This window comes from Anolis carolinensis, chromosome 1, assembly GCF_035594765.1.
Source record: "Anolis carolinensis isolate JA03-04 chromosome 1, rAnoCar3.1.pri, whole genome shotgun sequence".
Taxonomy (NCBI): Eukaryota; Metazoa; Chordata; class Lepidosauria; order Squamata; family Dactyloidae; genus Anolis; species Anolis carolinensis.
In genome coordinates this window covers 158,759,553-158,781,798 of record NC_085841.1, presented here as the reverse complement: position 1 = coordinate 158,781,798, position 22,246 = coordinate 158,759,553, and the positions used below count along the sequence as shown (strand labels likewise).

The 22,246-nt window shown below is 41.9% G+C and overlaps 1 protein-coding gene across 1 annotated transcript; it reads left to right on the top strand.

Annotated features, from left to right (window-relative positions):
- Positions 1-1,723: 1,723 nt before the first annotated feature.
- On the top strand, positions 1,724-21,598 carry lrrn4 (leucine rich repeat neuronal 4). The gene is made up of 5 exons (XM_008116276.3): positions 1,724-1,949; positions 5,516-6,247; positions 7,699-7,903; positions 9,736-9,873; positions 14,908-21,598. Exons 1-5 carry the CDS (start codon positions 1,862-1,864, stop codon positions 16,205-16,207), a joined length of 2,463 nt encoding a protein of 820 aa, XP_008114483.2. The 5' UTR covers positions 1,724-1,861; the 3' UTR covers positions 16,208-21,598.
- Positions 21,599-22,246: the final 648 nt, after the last annotated feature.

The window sequence follows — 22,246 nt, the reverse complement described above, 5'->3', positions numbered from 1 at the left end:
AACTGTCTTTAAACATAACAATTATACAGTCTGCTTTTAAATGTATGTTCCTAAGCACTACGTTACTTTATGCCCGCCTCCCCAGATGTTTTTGGCTGTCCCATTATCACAATGGCTTTCCACTGTCTATTCTAGATGCCATGTATATTACAACCCTCAACCATCTAGAGGGCCACTGTTGTTCATCTGAATTGGAAACATTTTCTAAATTTTTTAAACTTTCAGTTATTTCCTTGATAGCCCATCTTTCTCCCAGTGTAGAATGCAATGAAGAATCACTAAGGGGGAAATACTCATCGCTATGGAGTATTCATCTGACCATAATCTTTGTCAGCAACGAGGGGGGGGGGGGGCAGCTTTGCCTCCCTTGGAATAATGAACTCCCAGAAACTGTGAACTTTGACTAAGAAAGCCAGTGGTATTCCAGATCCCGGGCTGTGGCGCAGGCTGGAGAGCAGCTGCAATGAATCACTGCAATGAATCACTCTGACCAGGAGGTCATGAGTTCGAGGCCCGCTCGGAGCCATGTTTGTCTTGTCTTTGTTCTATGTTAAAAGGCATTGAATGTTTGCCTATATGTGTAATGTGATCCGCCCTGAATCCCCTTCGGGGTGAGAAGGGCGGAATATAAATGCTGTAAATAAATAAATAAATAAATGTGTTTTGCAATAGCCATATATTACATCCCCTGTGAGGGTAGGGGGCAAGCATCAGAAGCCTAAATATATCAGGCTGGAGGTTAATCACCCCTTTCTCTCCTTCTCCAAAGATCATAGTCCTCAAAGTCCACCTTAAAAATAGAAGTGATCAAGTGATCCATGTGCATGTGCATACCCAAGCACGAATCAAGGAACATGAAAGGTACTACAGACTAATTCAGCCAGAGAAGTCAGCCATAGCAGAGCACTTGATGAACCAACCTGGACACAGTATATTATCTGAGAACACAGAATGCTGAACAACCATCATGTCAGACAACACAGAGAAGCCATTGAAATCCACAAGCATGTGGACAATTTCAACAGAAAGGAGGAAACCATGAAAATGAACAAAATCTTGTTACCAGTATTATTTTTTTTAAAAAAACTCCAAAATCAGGACAGTAAATATAGAACAACATTCAGAAAATGGGAATTCCAGACAAGAAACAATCAGGTCCAGCTAACATCTCCCAACAAAGGATTCCCTCAGGCAGAAAGCAGCCAGGCTGTGAAGCTGCAAGACCATTAAATGCTAATCAAGGTGATCAATTGCAACATTTCTACTTGCCTCAAACAGACAAGAGTTCTTTCTCCCAACCTGGACTTTCGACGGATATATAAACCCCATTCCTAGTTTCCATCCAACCTCACAACCTCTGCCTGCCATTGATGTGGGTGAAACGTCAGGAGAGAATGCTTCTGGAACATGGCCATACAGCTCAGAAAATTCACAACAGTTATTCTGGCCCTGAAAGCCTTCGTCTACAGTACTTCTTGACAGGAAGAAAGGGGGGAAATAACACTGCCTAGCTCACTTATCAGCAGAGGGCTCCTTACTAATGTTTTATCTTTATGGGGTGTAATTTTCTCTCTTCTTCATCAGCAAAGAAACCCAGTTCTCCCCCTCATCAGCCCAGACAAACAGCTACATAGAGGAGAGGCTCTCAAGATATTCCATCTACCCCCCTATATCAAGGAAGGAGGAGAGGTGGATGTGAGACAACCCATGAGGACTGGTCTTCCCTTTGCCCAGCAAGAGGCAGGGGGTGGAGGGGGCCCCACTGACACGTGAGAGACAAGGCTGCTCGCTCTTACACCCATCCCAAGAGGGTGGTTTGGGTGGGAGAGGCCAAGACGGGAAGAGCAGACACACAGTGGTCATGCTTTTGCTCAGAATCACTGGAATGTTTATACCAAGAGGTGGGAGATCCAGAGGCCCGATCTCTTTGACAGACTCCTTTGCAGCAGGTAAGCACAAATCAATGCTAACGGGGAGGGTGAAAAGGAAATGAACCATTAACTTCTTTAATGGGTGTTGTCTTATGTCTACTACAGGTGACTAAAATGAAAGAGCAGTGAATAGGGAAAGGATTTTGCAGTGGACAGTGCTTGAGGCAGGGCAGGTGGTGACCGCATTTCCCATGCCAAGGTGTTTCTTCCATTTTAAGGGAAAACCTGCAAATGGGTTACTGTGAATGTTCCAGGCTGTATGGCCATTTTCCAGAAGCATTCTTTCCTGACATTTCGCCTGCATCTATGGCAGGCATCCTTAGAGTTTGTGAGATCTTTTGGAAACTAAGCAAGTGATGTTTATATATCTGTGGAATAATGTCCAGGGTGGGAGAAAGAACTCTTGTCTGTTGGAGGCATGTGTGTATGTTGCAATCGGCCACCTTGGTTAGCATTGAATAGCCTTGCAGAAACTTGCAAATGTTTCTCTCTTTTTGAATTGCTGTAAGGGAAGAAGGAAGCTGCATGCACCATGCCTCTAAAGATTCAAAAGCTCCCTCCTTCCCTGTGGAGTGAGGACTTGGACAATATTTAACATCTAGAGCAGGTATTCACCAAAGAAATATATCTGGGTTAAGAGGGGTTGTTTTCAGAAAGTGGAACACAAGATTTCCCCAAACTAGCAGCCTTCAGGGGTGTAAGGCTTAATCTCCTGTAAAACCCATGTGTCACACTTGCAGTGAAGGGATCTGATCTAGAAGGAGATTGGGGGGGGGGGGGGGAGGGATCTACATTAATTGCTGCAATAGAATGTTTCATGCGTATGCCTATGTTTGATGTTTTTATAGTTTTAATGGTTTAATCTATAATAATAATAATAATAATAATAATAATATTCTTATATCCCGCCCCATCTCCCCGGAGGGACTCGGGGCGGCTTACATGGGGCCATGCCCAGACACGACAGCACAAATCAGATAAAACATTAAACCGAACAGTAAAATTTCAACATGATTAAAAACAGTCATAAAAGTCAATATACACAATAATATTAAAATCCCGATTTGGGTCAAAAGATCCAGGCCAAGGTGCAAAGCAATATCAAGTTATCAGGGAGGGATAATTATACAGCAGGTGTAATACTTAAAGTGCTGAATGAATCCTAAAAACAATCCAGAGGGTCTACTGCTTAATAGGTAAATAACATGATCCCACAAGGATCAGTCAACGAAGGCCTTCTGGAATAGCCAAGTTTTCAGGCTCTTCCTGAAAGAAAGTAGGGTAGGGGCCTGCCTAATCTCCCTGGGGAGCGAGTTCCACAGCCGGGGGGCCACGGCGGAGAAGGCCCTCTCCCTCGTCCCCACCAACCGCAACTGCGAAGTTGGTGGAAGCGAGAGGAGGGCCTCCCCCGACGAGCGAAGAGGTCGTGCAGGTTCATAGGGGGAAATGTGGTCTCGAAGGTAGGTGGTTCCCAAACCGTTTAGGGCTTTGTAGGTGATAACCTGCACCTTGAATTGGGCTCGGAAAATAAATGGCAGCCAGTGGAGCTCTTTAAACAATAATCTGTTAGAAACCTGGCTGCCGATCGTTGTACTAGTTGTACTAATCTACAGTTATATGTTTTTGATTTAGATATGTGATATATTTTTATACATATGTGAGTGTGACGGCGCGAGTGGCGCCATCTATATGTCAAACTATAAGTTTCAAGATCTGAATTGTTGTATCATGCCTGATTTTGCCCTTACCCTGTAAATGTAGTTGGATTGGTTATTTATATGTCAATCAATATTGCTCACTCAGCAAAACTGTTTGGCTCCACCTCTTCCCCGAGTAGGACAGTGTTTCCTCTTTTCATTCCACCAGCAAGCTCTCTATCGGATGGACGTGAGAGAGAGACTTGGCACTAAAGGCCCTTCAAAAGTTACCTCTCAGCACCAATTCTGAGGTTCTTACCCTTGGGACTCACACTTCATGTTCAGGGCCAACCTGAACAACGTTGAGGAGTCTCAAGCGCCTTCACATCAGTCCTTTGGCAACAGAGGAAGACTCTTGTCTTCAGATATAGGTCATTGGACTGAGGCTGAGTTTGCTCCGGCATTCACAGCCAGAGAAAGAGGGATCTGGACAAGCTTCATGGACTTAAACAATCAAAGACTGTAATGTATATTTTCTTTTACCCCCTTTGTGAACAATAAACCCAGTTTTTGAGTTATCTACAGTGTTTTGGTCCTTGGGAGTTTTAGTTTCCCTAAAGGAGGGCAAGAAGCAATCCCCTGGGGAAAGATGTCACGTCCATGCCTCTTTCACTAAGAGTACAGCCCCAGGCGCGACGGCACAGTGAGGCATTGAATTTTGCCATTTATTATGTTGTAAACTGCTTTGAGTCCCCCCCAGGGGTGAGAAAAGCGGTATAGAAATGCAGATAATAATAATAATAATAATAATAATAATAATAATAATAATAATAATAATAATAATAATCTACACCTGATCTGAGAATTTTAGATCAACATATCTGAGATTTGCCAAGTTAAGGAAGACCAGTATAATCTCATGTCAGACCATGTCATCTGCCCATTTGGCACTTTTGCTTCATCTTTGTTGGAGTCCCGCTGTGGTGTATGAGAACTTTTGCTTGTCACTGTCTGGAAGTCAGGACTCAGCCAACACTTTGAGGATCAATATGGCGGATTACAGCCTTTGATCTTATGACTTATGCCAGTCTCAAACCAAACTTTTCTTAGCCACACAGCATCCTCTGTGGTATAACTCATTATTATTTCAGACTACAATTGACACTGAAGCTTTAGAAGAGTGTCCCTTTGTGTTCAGTAGGGTTTACTATTATTTCAGATTATAGATTGAGCATCCTTTATCTGAAATGCTTGGGACCAGAAGTGTTGTAGATTTCAGGTTTTTTTTTTTCATTTTGAAATACCTATAATATGTATTCTTTATACACATAGTCTGAAGGTAATTGTGTAGGCCAGTGGTTCTCAACCTGGGTCCTGAGTTGTTTTGGCCTACAACTCCCAGAAATCCCAGCCAGTTTACCAGCTGTTAGGATTTCTGGGAGCTGAAGGCCAATCTGGGGACCCACAAAAGTGAGAACCACTGGTGTATGTAATCATAGAATCAAAGTCCAGAAGTTTGTGTGTAATGAACCAATAAAAAAATGTGTCACTATCTCAACCACCACAATTTTGGGTTTTTAAGTATTTCTGATTTTGGAATTCCAGACATTCCAGCCTGTATGTATCTCAGACTATCTGACATTGTGCTTTAGAGTTCAGTATTCTGTAAGGTGTCTATGATACATCACTTTGAACAAGAGATTCACATATTGGAAATGGCAGTTTCTCTGCCCACAGCTATCCTGTGACCATGATGGCAGGGGAATTCTACGAAGTTCCTTTTCCTTTTCAGGCTGAATCTGGAGTCCCAACCCAGTCTAACACTTTGTCTGATATTTTCTGGGTGCAGCTTCTGATGGCATTTGAATGTTTGGGATGGTGGGGTTTTTTCCCAGGAGAAAGAGAATTTGGTAATACTGTATTATTTTCCTTCTTCTGTCTCTTTAGGTTTCCTCTTTATATGGAAGATGCTTCAAGGGGCTGCTATGTCTTGCCTCCTTGCTTGCTTCTTCCTCCTTGTCCAGGCAGTGGCAGCCAAGCCAACAGAAAAGCCAGCTCCTGAAATGCAGAGAGACATGACGGCCTTTTTGCAGCTGGTTAATCAAAACATTTGGGAAGAAAACATCAACTTGACCAGTTTGCCCTGTGAGGATATGAAGACACAGGTGTGGACCACCTTGAGGCTCAAAAACCAAGGCCTAACTTCTTTCCCTGCCTGTTTACCTGAGCATTTGGAGCATCTGGATCTGAGCGTCAATCTTTTGCCTGAATTCCACAGCCAGGATGTGGCTTACCTGCCCATGTTGCAGGTCCTGTCTCTGAGGCAGAATAACATTCAACAGGTGATGTGGGAGGCTGGGAGCCTCAGCAACCTCCACTACCTGGACCTGAGCTTCAATCAGTTGTCTTCTCTGCCAGAATGCAATTCCTTCACTATGGAAAATCTCAAATGGCTCTCTCTGGCTGGGAACCCTATCACAGAAATCCAACCCTTTGCCTTCTCCTGCTACCCTCAGCTGCATTTCGTAAACCTGTCTTCCACTTGGCTGGGGAAGGATGGCCAACAAGGAATAGGAGAATCTGCCTTTGCAATCCGCTTACTGCATGTTGGAGACTCCAACAGTAAAGCCGAAAGTGCTATCAATGTGCTGGACCTCAGTATGACGTTTTTGGAGAGAAGTAAGTGCTAAAGTCATTGTGGGCTTGGGCTACAATGATTTTTGTTTTACCAGGAGAAATAAAGTTGCACAAGAAAAGGGTAACACTAGCTCTGATTTGCAAAAACTTAGTTCTCTTTCACTTTACACTATTATAGCATGTCGATATTACTTTTACTACCATGGCTGCCCTTTACAATCACTAGCATTAGACACAGGATTCCTGCAAAATTATGGGGGGGGGGGGGACAAATGTTCAAAGCTGTTTTTGTGACAGGTCCCCACAACCCCTGCGCGACCGCCTACTTAACTTCAACCCTACTTAATACAAATTTAGTTTTAGATAAACCCAGTCTTTGATGTACCAGGCACAGCCCTTGGCAATACTAATAGCACAATACTGTACACATCTATTCACAGTTAGCTCCACTGGTTTCAGCACAGCCTTCTCCCAAGTAAGTGCATATAGAAATACAAACCAAATAGTTTACAACAACAATGATTATGGTTGTTAATCAAAATCTCTGTAAGAATTCCAAGAGTACAAACCTACAATTGTCTACTAAAGCCACTACCCTTATTTTGGCACCTGCAGCAGAAAGGTCAAAAGGACCTTTCCTTATTGCCAGCAGCAAAACTACAGTGAATTTATTTGTTTGTTTGGTTGCTTGATTGTTTGTTTGTTTGTTTGTTTTACCATATTTCTATCCTGCCCTATCTCACTCCAAGGGGGACTCACAGCGACTTACAACTTGACACAATTCTATAAATAGCAATTTGCTCTCCTTTTATGTCACCCCAAAAATATACTACCTGCAACGGACAGCTGTACTCAACGGTAAAAAGGCTGGCCCTGTTTAAAATTAGGTTTTCTTAATAAGGGTTTTCCTTCCAGGGTTCTTCTGATTCATTCTGCCACACCTAGAAACCAGGCTGATAAAATAGAAAAGATTCAAGTTGTCTATGATCAAAATGTTGCTATTGTTGTTTTTGTGTTCCTTCAAGATATTTCTGACTGCATTCCTAAGGCATCCCTATCATGAGGTTTTCTTGGCAAAATTTGTTCAGAGGGGACTGAGGAAGTGTCACCCACTGGGTTTCCATGGTCAAGCAAGGGCTTAAACCCTGATCATCAGAATCTTAGTCCAGCACTCAAACCATCATGCTCCCAGATATTATTTCTTTGTCCGCTGCCCTTTCTTACATCTTGGAGGACAAGTTGCATGTATCACATAGACTATCCTGTACTTGCTAAGCTAACCATCCAGGATGGAGAGGAATGAGATCTAAGTACTAGTGCTGGCATAAGATCAAGATATCTGTCCAGACAGCTTCTGTGTATAGGTTAAAGAGGGGAACCATCTTGTCCAGTGCCATAAGTGCTAAAACAGCTTGGGCCAACCCTAATCAATATTATCCCAAACTTCCATTGCCTAATAGGATTGCCTGTTAATCTGTCATTCTCTTCCCTAGTTCATGAGGACTGGATCAAAGATCTGCCTAGGCTCTCTTCCCTTTATCTCACAAATATGAGGAGGCTGAGAAGCCTTGAGGGTGCTGTTTTCCAACATATGCTGCATCTGAAAGAACTGGACTGTCGAGACTCTCCTGCACTAAGTCTGGTGGAAACAGAATCTTTTAGGCACACACCTCAGCTGGCTTTCCTCCTGCTCCAAAAGTAAGTGTCCCTGCATGCTCTCAAGGATACAGTTAAATCAAAGGGCTCTGCCTAATGCAGTGCCCACAACTATTCCTTAGTATGCATGAGTGCATATTTTAAGGATTGTTATTTGAATTAGGGCTATAATTTGATTATCTGACCCAATGTGTTGGTTCTTTAAAGGTGGAATTACGAGGATGTAGCATATCTTCATTTCTTTTAAGGCCTTTGACAAGGTTCCCCATGTTCTTCTTGCAAACTAATTAGTGAAATGTGGGCTAGATAATAATACTGTTAGGTGGACCTGCAATTGATTAAGCGACAGAAGCCAAAGAATGCTCATCAATGGTTCCTCTTCATCCTGGAAAGAAGAGGCAAGTAGGGTGTCTCAGGGTTCAGTCCTGGGTCCAGTTCTGTTCAACACCTTTATTAATGACTTGGATGAATGTTTCAAGGGTGTGCATGCTTATCACATTTGCAGATGACACCACATTAGGAGGGATAGCTAATACTCCAGAGGACAAGATCAAAATTCAAAATGACCTCAGGATGAGTTACACCCGACTTGACAGCGGTCCATGTGAGGTTGAGAGAAGACGTGATAGCTATGTCTAAATATGTAAAAGGATGCCATAAGGAAGAGAGAGCAGGCTTGTTTTCTGCTGTCCTGGAAACCACAGTAGCTGCCTTATCACATTAAGGCTTTACTGAAGACAGTCCCATTCTTCTTGAGCGAACAGAATTCTGGGAAATTTAGTTTAGGAAGGTGAGAACCCCTGTAGCAGAGAATTCAAAAGGCCCCGCCCTAAACTATATTTCCCAGAATTCTGCTTTCTTCAAAAGACCAGAGCTGCCCACGTTAAAACCCCAATGTGATGGTGCTGCCAACTCAGAGCAATGGGTTCAAATGACAGGAAAGCAGATTCTACCTGAACGTTAGGAAGAACTTCCTGACTGTAAGAGCTGTTCAGCAGTGGAAATCTCTGCCCCAGAGCATGGTGGAAGCTCCTTCCTTGCTTTTAAACAGAGGCTGGATTTCCATCTGGCAGGGGTGCTTTAAATGTGCTTTTCCTGCATGGAAGGGGATTGGACTGGATGATCCATGTGGTCTCTTCCAACTCTATGATTATCTGACTGGTTATCTCAAAATCTTTTATATTGATAAAAGAGGGAACCTGGGCATATAGAATTATAGATACAACTTACATTTTCACTTTGAATGATAGTATTTGTGCACAAATAGAGAGTCTAAATGCTCTACTCAGTTCCAACCTGAATTCCCCTACAGCTCCCTTGAAATAAACTTTCAATTGGCTTATTGAGTCAGGGGAGGCAGATTATATATTTTTGTAGTCTAGAACACTGCTTCTTAAACTGTGGGTCCTGACTCCAAATATTCGATGTGGGGTCCCAAAACATTTTTTTCTGAATGTCATCTAGTGGCTGTTTTAGACATTTACTTGAATATGTTGTGCAGTGTTTACAGTAGACTCTGCAGAAAATACTACAGCTGTACTCCACAAAAAGGAAAATCAGCCTGTTTAACAAGCTTTGCAAATGCTGATTTATTGTCAGTAAATGTCTAATTTTTATACCTATTTTATATACCTACCCACCTAGGTCATGTAAATATTTCTCAGGCCAAAAGGGGCCCTGAGTGGGAAAGTTTAAGAAGCCCTGGTCTAGAGCATGAATGGAAGATCTGCAGATTTATATGTGTGTGTGTGTGTGTATATGTGTATATATATCACAACCTCCCTACAGACAACAAAGAAAACTCCATTCTCTGATACAGATAATTTTCTGTATTTCATACATTTGTTGACTTTTGTTTGTTTGTTTTATCATAGTTGTAACTTGAGTTCTTTGCACGAGTGGGACCTTGGCTCATCAAACAACCTTGTGATCAACCTCTATGGAAACCCTTTGACCTGCCATTGTGAAAATTCTTGGCTGATTGCCAGGCAAGACAAAATAGTTCTGCAGAGGTAAGGTGTATTACGAGCCCAGTTTCTCAGGCTTTATGATTTCTCAAATATTGACACAGAAGATTAGTCTTTGAACTTTATAAATTCACAAGCCTTGGTATTGGAGGGGCTACTGGCACTGCACCCCTGTTTTCATTCCTTCTTTCTCTTTCGCTTCCATTATACCTTTTCCCCCTTTACTTTACTTTCTCTTTCTTCTTCTTTCCCTCATTTTTCTTTCTCCCCCACTCCCTTCTTCTTTCCCTTCTCTTTCTTCCTTCCTTCCCCTCCCCTTTCTCCCTTTTCCAGCTCAGAGAGGGCCTATCTCAAAATCTCTTCATGGAAACATGGCTCCCTTTGAGGCTCTTTCCTTCCTTCTACTCTTCCCCTCATACACGTCTCCTTTCTTTTGCAGTAATATCACAGAGGGGCACTTTGCCTAGCAATCGTCAATCCTTCACTTAGTAACAGCCAATACAGTGACATCACAAAGGGCTACTGGATTGTCACCTAGCAACAGCCTTTGTGGGACAGACAGACATACTTTGACTTTTTACATATATAGTTATATAATATTTCTTACTAATCAGACTTCTGTAGAGTTCACTTCCTTCATACAAAAAAAATGCTACAGTTTGTTCCCATACTTGGAGTATAATTGATGTACCTGGGGCACCTATTGGTCCGATATTGATGGATTCCGTTCAACTTATTCAGCCCGATGATGTGGACAATCCTTGGAGCTATGATAGTGACCACTTGTGCTCTAGACCCTTGCACTTCCTGGCTCATCAAACTTGCTGGTGGGGGATTGGCCGAGTGGTTTACGAGGATCATCAACACCTCCTTGGAGCAGGCACACATACCACCAAGCTTTAAAAAAAGCTATTGTAAGGTCTGTTCTAAAGAAACTGTCCCTTGACTCCTCAATATTAAATAACTACTGGCCTATTTCTAAACTCTCCTTCTTGGGCAAGTTTCTGGAGAGGGTGATAGCTTCTCAGGTCCAGGGATTCTTGGATGAAGCCAATTATCTTGATACCTTGCAGTTTGGTTTTCGGCCTGGTCACAGAACAGAGACAGCTTTGGTCGCCTTGGTGGATGACCTCCACAAACAGTTAGACAGAGGGAGTATGTCCCTGCTAGTTCTCTTGGATCTCTCAGCAGCTTTTTGATGATGTGGACAATCCTTGGAGCTATGATAGTGACCACTTGTGCTCTAGACCCTTGCACTTCCTGGCTCATCAAACTTGCTGGTGGGGGATTGGCCGAGTGGTTTACGAGGATCATCAACACCTCCTTGGAGCAGGCACACATACCACCAAGCTTTAAAAAAAGCTATTGTAAGGTCTGTTCTAAAGAAACTGTCCCTTGACTCCTCAATATTAAATAACTACTGGCCTATTTCTAAACTCTCCTTCTTGGGCAAGTTTCTGGAGAGGGTGATAGCTTCTCAGGTCCAGGGATTCTTGGATGAAGCCAATTATCTTGATACCTTGCAGTTTGGTTTTCGGCCTGGTCACAGAACAGAGACAGCTTTGGTCGCCTTGGTGGATGACCTCCACAAACAGTTAGACAGAGGGAGTATGTCCCTGCTAGTTCTCTTGGATCTCTCAGCAGCTTTTGATACCCTCAATCATTGTATCATTCAGCTTTCTGGAATTAGTCTTGGGAGCTCCGCTTTGCAGTGGGTGCGCTCCTTCCTGGAGGACCGTTCCCAGATGGTGATGCTGGGAGACACCTACTCGAACCACTGGCCATTGACCTGTGGGATCACCCGGAATGCTTTTCAATATCTACATAAAACCACTGAGTGAGGGCATATGGAGTTTTGGGTGCCATTTCTACGCAGATGACACACAACTCTACTACTCTTTTCCACATAAATCCAAGGAAACTCCTCAGATCCTGAACCAGTGTTTGACAGCTGTGATGGACTGGATGAGGACTAATAAGTTGAGGCTTAATTCTGACAAGACAGAGGCCCTCCTGTCGTGGGACCGATCGTGGGACTGATCGGATTATAGGAAGGCAATCTGTGCTTGACCGGGTTACACTACCCCTGGGGACACAGGTCTGCAGTCTGGGAGTCCTCCTGGATTCAGTACTGACGCTTGAAGCTCAGGTGTTGGCAGTGGCTGGGAGGGCTTTTGCACAGTTAAAGCTTGTGCACTAGCTATGGGAAAGCAGACTTGGCCACGGTCCATGCCTTAGTTACATCTAGAATGAATTACTGCAATGCACTCTGCTTGGGGCTGCCTTTGAAAATGGCTCGGAAACGGCAACTGGTGCAACAATTGGCTGCCAGATTACTAACTGGGACCAGCTATAAGGAACATACTATCCTTCTATTGAAACAGCTCCACTGGTTACCAACAAGTTTCCAGTCCCAATTCAAAGTGCAGGTTATTACCTACAAAGCCCTAAACGGTTTGGGTCTGGCCTATTTTCGCAACCTCATATCCTTCTACGAACCGACAAGGATCTAAGATCTGCTGGGGAAGCCTCCTCTCAGTCCCACCTCCGTCTCAAGTGCAGTTGTTGGGGATGAGGAAGAGGGCCTTCTCGGTGGTGGCCCCCTGGCTTTGGAACACCCTCCCCAGGGGACTTAGGCAAGCCCCCACACTACAGCACTTTAGGAAAGAATTAAAAATGTCGTTGTTTCAGCAGGCTTTCCACATTGTTTAGATCAGGGGTCCTCAAACTTTTAAAGCAGAGGGCCGGTCCACAATCCTTCAGACTGTTGAGGGGCCAAATTATCATTTGGGGAAAAAAAAAACAAATTCCTATGCACACTGCACATATCTAATTTGTAGTGCAAAACAACAATAACAATGAAAGAACAATACAATATTTAAAAATGAAAATAATTTTAACCAACATAAACCTATCAGGATTTCAATTGGAAGTGTGGGCCTGCTTCTGCCCAATGAGATAGTCAGGTTAATTAGGGTTGTTGTTGTGTGTCTTCAAGTCATTTCAGACTTTGGGCGAGCCTAAGTTCAAAATTATTTATTCATTTACTACATTTATTCACTACATTTATATCCCACCCTACTCACCCCAAAGGGAACTCAGAGCAGCTGTATGTACATACAATATATTATATTATTAGCATAGCACAATATTAGCATTATACTATATTGAACTATACCACTATACTGTAATATTATATGTAATATATAACATATAATTAATATTATTATATGGTATTATTGTTAGCATTATATTGTATAAAATGATAATATTCTTATCAATATTATATGTATATACAATATATTATATTATTAAAACTGATATAAAAATATTATATTATAAATGAGGGCGGGGGCCAGGTAAATTATCTTGGAGGGCCGCATCCGGCCCCTGGGCCTTAGTTTGGGGACCCCTGGTTTAGATAATTGCCAACCTTATTGCCACTATGTTAGCACCTTACATCTTTTAAGGTAATACAGTTGAAATGCTGAACCATTCTATGGATCTTTCTATCATGGCTACGACCATATTTTACTGTCTCTATTTAATAAAGGTAGTTAACTTTAGATATTGGTTTTATCTATTCTGCTATTTATCTGATATGTTGTTGTATTGTATCTTATATGTCATGGCACTATTATGTGCTATCTTGTAAGCCACCCCGAATCCCAATGGAAGATGGAGGCGGGGTATAAATGAATTATTATTATTATTATTATTATTATTATTATTATTATTATTATTATTATTATTATTATATGAAACACAACAAGATGAGTCCACAGCAGACACTCTGTTGGCTGTTGTAGTGGATCACATGTCGGACACTTCCCAAGTGTCTAGGACTGTGTGATGTATCGGCAAATAATGCGTGCAGATCCCAGTAAGGTGGCCTTCTGCAGCTGGCAGATGGTAATTTTGTCAGCGCCGATTGTGTTTAAGTGCAGGACAAGGTCTTTAGGCACTGCACCCAATATGCCAATCACCACTGGGACCACCTTGACTGGCTTGTGCCAGAGTCTTTGCAATTCGATCTTTAAATTCTCATATCGTGTCAGCTTTTCCAGTTGTTTCTCCTCAATCCTGTTGTCACCTGGGATTGCTACATCAACAAACCATACTTTGTTTTTTAACACAATCGTGAGGTCTGGAGTATTGTGGTCTAAAATTCTGTCTGTCTGAATTTATTTATTTATTTTTATTTACAACATTTATACCCCGCCCTTCTCACCCGAGGGGACTCAGGGCGTCCCAGAGTAGCTTGACATGTTCATTCTCTGTAACCTTTTAAGGCTTGTGATCCCACCAGTTCTTTGTCACAGGCAGATGGTATTTGTGGCACAAGTTCCAATTAATCATCTGAGCAACGGTGCTATGCCTCTGCTTGTAGTCTGTCTGTGCAATCTTCTTGCAGCAGCTGAAGATGTACTCTATTGTTTCATCTGCTTCCTTGCAGAGTTTACATTTGGGATCTGTTGTCAACTTTTCAATTTTGGCTTTGATGGCATTGGTTCTAATGGCTTGTTCTTGTGCTGCCAGAATCAGGCCCTCCATCTCCTTTTTCAAAGTTCCATTTGTGAGCCACAGCCATGTTTTTTCTTTGTCAATTTGGCTCTCAATTTTTCCCAGGAACTGTCCATGGAGAGCCTTCTTTCGCCAGTTTTCTCTTCTGCTCTGGATTGTGTTTTTGCGGTATTCACTCTTTGTCTTTTGCACTTGAAGCAGTTTACTACTATTGACTTCCCTCATGTTGGTTCTTGACTGCCTTTCACATAATCTGCCAGAGCATGTTTCTCTTCCTCTACCATTTGTTTCACTTGCAGAAGCCCTCTACCTCCTGATTTTCTGGGCAGGTAAAGTCTGTCGACAACACTACATTATTATTATTATTATTATTATTATTATTATTATTATTATTATTATTCTCTCTAACTGAGCTCAAAAATCCTTAAAGTTACTGCATGAAACTAAGGATACAACAGTGATACACTAGAAAGTGTTTTTCAAACATGTTCCATGTGATATCAGTCCACTTCCTCATAACACATCTTTTACCTTGGTCTCTTCCATGTATCATAGGGAATCGGAAACTGTGTGCTACACAGCAGCAGAAACTAAATCAGCATCCTTATCTGGATCTAAACTGCTGTCCAACTTGTATGAGGACTGTCAAGAGCAAGAGTCTGCTCATTCTACTCCGCTGTTTACTCAAGGCAACACTTACAGCACATCTCTCACCATCACCATAGACACATTGCAAGATGCCAGTGCATTGCCCCATGAATGGCACAGCATTTCCTTTGCCCCAGAGAGCACTCCTATGAATCGTGGAGACACAACTCATGTAACTTTGGGAGATAGATCAAAGCAGGGTTCAACAAAGACAGACCTTCTTGCCTACAAAGAGGAAATCATCAATGGATCTACAGACATGTCACTCATCATAACAGCTGCTGCCATAACTTCATCAGCAAAGCCAGGACAACACACCACTGAGCAAAGCTTAGTAGATACAGTTGAGACAGGTGAAAGGAAACAGGATGCCACAACTGTGAATACTATTATTCGCTTGGAAGAAACACAGCGCCACATTGATCTTGAGAGTCCAACAACAGAACCCACAGAACAGGAAGGCTTATTTTCTCCACTTAGTACGGCACCCTCAGATCAAACCATGCCATCATTGCAAATTCCCACCAAGACAAGCACCCAGCCAAATCTTGCCATTGCTGACAATCCAAATTATTACACAGATGACTATGACTATGATAAAGAGGAGAAAGAATCTGTGTCAGATACACTTGGGCCTTGTGACTATGACCCTTGCAGGCACCTCCAGAAGCCTTGTGTTGATCTCCAAGAATTGTCTCCTTGCCTGTGCCCAGGCATATCTGATGAATTCACCATCCCAGATCCACCAAGGCTCTGGGACATAACCGAAATAAGGGACACCTCTGTAGCGATCCACTGGTGTGCTCCATATTCAGCAGTAAGATCCTACCAGCTTGCCTATAAACCTCAAGGCAGTAAGAAGAATTATACAATTTCTGGAGAGATTTATACAACAGCTAGACAGTATACACTTTACAACCTCCTGCCGGCCTCAACCTATCAGGTATGTGTCATCGCTTCAAACAAAGCCGGCCCAAGCACAACGACAGATGGAAATGGTCAGAGTGCTCCTTGCAGTACCTTTTCAACCAAGTCCAGTTACAAACCTGTCTTTGCTGCCTTGGGTGTAACAAGCGGAGTCTTTCTCATTACCACCATAATGTTGTCTGTATGTCTATGTAGGAAATGGAGAGCTCCCCGCCTTGAGCAATATAACATGGATTTGGTCTCATATAAAAACCCTGCTTTCGATTACTCCTTAAAATAAGAAAGGTAGAGAGGATGTTATGAACTTGCTGTTCTCACAAAGAGAAAAAGTTCTCATTGTCGTCACCCTCCTGCCCCCACCCCATCCCCAAAAACAGCAGTAGGGGGGTTTAAAGGATAGTATCCAATGAGTTTAGAGAACTGGTTCATCCAGGTGGTTTAGGAAGGGTTATTCCCATCCCACTCCACTTTGATGCCTGTCCCCCAAGACTCTCCAAAACCTGTTGTGAGTGTCTGTAACCAGAAGGAAATTGTCACCTTTCACTGAGAAAGCATAAGCAGTAAAAATATCATAATGTTAAGTTCTGATTTGCTGCTGATGAGCTCTATTAGTCATCAGCTCTAAACCAAATCTGAGTCCTTATTTACTGATCAGACTTCTTTGCCACTGGGATTGGGATCCAAAGAGTTAGATGCACTTGGAGGCTTAAGTGTGAGCAACAGCATGTCATTCATTCTTTGGGCAATACCTTCATCAAAAAACTGTTTCTGAAAGTCTAGGGTCAATGTCAGCTGGAAGTTGATCACAGAATCATACAGGAGAACCTAAAGCTTCCTAGAGAGACAATATTAATTAAAGTGGTCTATAATCAAATCTGTAAACAAGGGAGGCTGTACACCCCACCGCCCCAAGTTTCCAAGTACAGACAAAACATGACTACTCTATACATGTACATACAGAAAGAAATCCTATAATTTCCACTGGGACTTTTTTCCAGGTAAGTGTGTATAAGGTATGGCAGCTAAATGCATCAAACCTGAACATCCTGATTGGAAAGCACATCCCGCTGAACTTCAAGATCTTTAGCTTTTTAAAAAAACCTATCAAGAAGTAAAAATGATTTGCACCACAATACTCGCTTGAAAGCAGAATATTTTACACAACTACCTGAATTTCTGCAGTTTGGTTTTAATGTCAATTGGAAAGAAAATAAAGGGATATTTATTTTTTTAAAAAATTAGCATTTCTGAATCAAAAGCCATTTCCCTGAATTCTTCTCAGTTTGCACTGTGATATTATGAGCTGAAGTTTTCAGTTTGCTCACTGCAGTGCACATAAAATATTGTCACTAGTTAGAACTGTGTCATGGTTAGTGTTTGTGTGAACTTTGTATCTCCTACTAAATGCACCCTGTTCTATATTAAAGAACTACTTTTATAATTTTCCAAGCTGCATGGTCAAAGTCTAGAAGGATTCTCTCCTGAAGTTTCACCACATCTATGGCAGGAATCCTCAAAGGTTGTGAGGTCTGTTGGAAACTAGGCAGGTGGGATATCTGTGGAATAATGTCCAGGTTGGGAGAAAGAACTCTTGTCTGTTGGAGGCAAGTGTGAATGTTGCAATTGGCCACCTCGATTAGCATTGAATAGCCTTGCAGCTTCAAAGCCCGAGGGAATCCTTTAGCTGGCCCTGATTGTTCCTGTCTGGAATGCCCCTGTTTTCTGAGTATTGTTCTTCATTTACTGTCCTGATTTTAGAGTTTTTTATATACTGATAACCATTTTGTTCAGATTTTGTACTTTTATAATAACTGTTTAGAAATGTGGGGCTATTTCCATCTTATGAAATTTCCTCAAAACACAGCAAAATGAGAAAGAACAGAGGTGGGTGTGTGTGTGTATTTGTTGTAGGCCTTCAAATCATATCCAGCATATGACAAGCACTGAATTTTTGCGTTCAGTTGTACATGTATGAAATGGTTCAGATGCCATTCTTGTTAATAATACAGAGCAATTCATTTGCTTCATTCTATATGCATCAGCTTACAATCTTGCCCCACCTCTAAAGTCCAATAGTGCTAAAGTCTGAAGGACTATATAGTAGACCCTCTAATTCAGAGCTTTTCAAAGCTTTCCTGTTGCTGCCACACTTTTTAGAAATTCATCTTTTCACTAGAAGGTCATTCCGTTTGACCATCAAACCTGAGATAACCAACCCCTTAGAAGAGTTATATAAAACTCATGCATAGTCAGAACATCCCTGATTGCCATCCATCTTTCATTTAAGGAACCTCCAGAGAGGATTCCCACACTTTCCAGTGCAAATGCCAATGGGAGAGAAGCTCTCTGATTTGCTGTGTGAACTTTGAAAGAAGACAAGATGAATGTTTTGAGATTGGAGGGTAATTCAGTCTGTTCATCTTCCTTTGAATCAAAAGCCCTCCTGGGCTGAATCAACTATATAAGGAACTAAAACATTCACTTGTTCTCTGTCAGCCTCTGGTGGCAATTTGGAAAATTACATCGAATGAGCACAGATTGAAAAACAAAGTGCAAGCCTGATACAGTAGAGTCTAGCTTATCCAGGCTTCACTTATCCAATGTTCTGTATTATCCAATGCAGTCTGCCTTTTAGTAGTCAATGTTTTTGAAGTAAATGTTGCAATGTTTTGGTACTAAATTCATAAATACAGTAATTACTACATAACATTACTGTGTATTGAACTGCTTTTTCTGTCAATTTGTTGTAAAACATGATGTTTTGGTGCTTAATTTGTAGAATCATAATGTAATTTTATGTTTAATAGGCTTTTTTCTTAATCCCTCCTGATTATCCAACATTTTCACTTATCCAATGTTCTGCCGGCCCGTTTATGTTGGATAAGTGAGACTCTACTGTATTTTGTAAGAGAAACTTTCCCCACAATTTGGTTTTGTATCTCATAGCTCTTTCTGTTTGTTTTTTCTATGCAACACACAGTAACAATAATATTGCAGACTGGATTTGTGAAAGGAAGAACAAATACAGCATTAAGTCGCATTCTAGTTTTCCCATTGGGAAATCTAGATGCTATACTTTTTTTTGCTTTTTCATAGATGAAACTGGGGGAATCTAATAGAGCCTAAAGAGGAGATTAAGGATGCCTAATTGTGCAATTGTCAGGAACCTCTGTGTGATAAATGGGTTTAGAGTTTGAGGTTTTTTTTAATGTGTCAATTATGTTTTCATTGAAAAATACCTTTTTTGAAAACGGTTGTGTATTCATAGGATTAAAAAGTGTCCCTTATTGCCAAGATGTCCTCTATTTGAAGATTAGAAAACACGTTCTTTTATGCTGACTGAACAAAAAGAATAGATTGAAATTTCACTTCCATGGTTATAGGGACGGGATCAATATACAACGGATCCCTTAGCATGTCATTCCTTTCTTGCCATGTGTGAGGTCATGAGTTCTAGATGGGAACTTGTGCTTTTTCATGCATGAGATTTCTTGGTCAGGAGGTCAGGTGGGGAGAGAATGGAATGCTGGGATGGTGATTGACAGCCCATTGGAAGGAAGAGAAGGCAGTTGGTGGTCAACTGTTGGTCAAGTGCAGCCACCATGACAGAGCAGGGACACAGAGGAAGAGGAGAGCGAATGCAGGGCTATGGCAGGGCCGTATCGCGTGAGCCTCCTTTCCTACAAGAATGGCAGTGTCTGTGAAACGACATTCAAGTGGGATGGCTGCCTCTTCTTCGTGCTTGAAGGACCATCACAGGACTGCCACCGTCTCACACAGCAAAATAGTAAGAGAAGCTTTGGAAAGAAGTCTAAGAAATAAGGAACAGCTCAATAATGTGCAGGAAGTGATTCAAAATACAAGCTGGAAGACCGGCTAATAATCATGTTCTCAACTTTGAGGTGGAATAGGAAAATCCGGACTAACCCCCTAGAAGCCCTTGTGGCCTGGTCCAGCGAAATACATCCAGAGATTTTAATATCACAGGATGACATGGCAATAAATGGCAGAATTTCAAAGCCCTTTACCTCCTCATCTACCAAGAACTCTGTAAAATATTGAATTATCAGATTTGCAAGATTGTCAAAGGAAATACAAATCTACCAAACTCTGGCTAAAAATCAAAACTTGACTTACAGGGGGGAAGTATTTGAGATCTACCAGGACCTACTGCCTGACCACTTGAAGAAGAAAATGGAGTGGAAGCCAATGACTAAAGCAGGATCTGGATACAGTTGGAGCTTTCCCTTGAAGACTGTGGGATGGGCTTTGGTGGTGACAACGAACAAAAGTTCACTCCCATTTGTGCCCAGATGGGCCTGAAAACACCTGACTGAGAAAAAATGAAAGCACAGAAGACTGCTGCTGTTCCTGCCAGTTGGAGGAGGAATCGCTAATGGACAAGGCCATGGAAAAGAAAAGATGGCTCCATTTGGAACAAAAACATTGCAGCCCCTGAAACTTCATCCATCAACTATCAACAGAGCAATGTCTAGAAATTAATGAGGACTTCAATGCTTGTGATAAACAAAGGGGTTTAAGGCATTTTTATCTATTTTCTCTATTCTCTTTCTTCCTTTTTCTTACCCTTCTTTCTTTCTGTGACAATGTATATAAGATAAAGTAGCTATTTAAGTTACATAGGATTCTTTTGGTACTATTATATGATGAAGAGAACTCAGGCAGGGGAGAATCGTTTTGAAATCCTACTGCTGCCACCAAATTGCTTCCTGGGATGCTCCTCCCACCTGGTTGGCTGGGTCTCTTGGGTTCTTAGGCACAAGAAGAAGGAGTAGGAGGAGGAGGAGAGAATCCTGTACTTGAGGATTAGTAAACATTTTCTTTTATCCTGACTGAACAAAAAGAATAGGTAGAAATTTTACTGCACTGGTTATAGGGCCAGGATCAATATTTATTATGTCATTCCCTTCTTGCCATGAGTGATGTCATGGGTTTTGGAAGATAGGTGCTCTTTCATGTTTTGGATTTCTTGGTCATAAAGGTCAGATGGGGAGAGAAGGGAATGCTAGGAGGGTGACTGACAACCCATCGGAGGGAAGAGAAGGCAGTTGGTGGTCAACTGTTAGTCAAGTTCGGCCACCATGACATAGCAGGGAAACGAAGGAAGGAGGGAGTGAATGCAGGACTACGGCAGAGGACTGCAGGGCAGTATCATGTGAGCCTCCTTTCATATCAGAATAGCAACATCTGTGAAGCAACATGCAAGTAGTATGGCTGTCTTTTCTTTTCACTTGAATGACCTTTGTGGGACTGCTGCCATCTCACACAGCAAAACAGTGGAAGAAGGTATGGAAATAAGCCTAAGATATGAGAAAACCTCAATAATATGCAGGAAGTGATTCAACAACTAAAATACAAGCTGGAAGACCAGCTAATATTCATGTTTGCATCTTTGAGATGGAGGAGGAAAATCCAGAATAACCCCTAAGAAGCCCTTGCGGCCTGGTGAAGCGAAATAAGTCCAGACATCTCAGTATCATAGGATGACATTAGGACAAATGGCAGAGTGTCAAAGCCCTTTAGCTCCTCCTCTACCAAGAACTTTGTAAAAGATTGAATTGTCAGATTTGCAAGATTGCTGAAAAAATACAAATCTACCAAACTCTGGCTAAAAATCAAAACTTGATAACAGGATTTGGTGCCTGACCCACTGAAGAAGAAAATGGAATCAAAACCAATGACAAGAGCAGTTCGAGAAGCAGTATCTGGATGCAGATGGAGCTTTCCCTTGAAGATTGTGGGACGGAGCAGATGTGGGGCTTGTTGGCGACAATAGGACAATACTTCACTGACATTTGTACCCAGATGGGAGTGAAAATCCCTAACAGAGGAAAAATGAAAGCATAGAAGGCTGTTACTGTTCATGCAAGGTGAAGGGGGAATCGCTAATGGACAAGGCCACGGAAAAGAAGAGACTGCTCCATTATAGCTGCTGCAGCCCCATCAATCAACTATCAACAGAGCAATGAGGAATGTATTGCTTGTGAAAAACTAAGGATTTAAGGCATTTTTCTCTATTTTCCCTATTTTCCCTTTCTTCCCTTTTTCTTTTTTTTTTTTCTTACCCTTCTTTCTTTCTCTTACAATGTATATGATGTACTATAGCTATTTAGGTTACATAGTATTCCTTTGGTAATATTATATGATCATACTATATTTACGTAAGTCCAATGCACAATGTTTTTGGCTAAATTTCATCACCCAGAATAGGATGTGCATTACGCTCGAGGACTGGGGAAACCAGGAGCAACCAGGAGAAACTAAGCCTGGCTTGAGTACCTGGCCTTTCATGGGCTGC

Excerpts from the sequence above, each read along its gene's own strand:
- lrrn4 (XM_008116276.3), top strand. The coding sequence starts at position 1,862 with ATGCTTTTGCTCAGAATCACTGGAATGTTTATACCAAGAGGTGGGAGA. Across the intron at positions 1,950-5,515 it reads GACAGACTCCTTTGCAGCAG|GTTTCCTCTTTATATGGAAG; the intron begins GTAAGCACAAAT and ends CTGTCTCTTTAG. Across the intron at positions 9,874-14,907 it reads GACAAAATAGTTCTGCAGAG|GGAATCGGAAACTGTGTGCT; the intron begins GTAAGGTGTATT and ends CATGTATCATAG.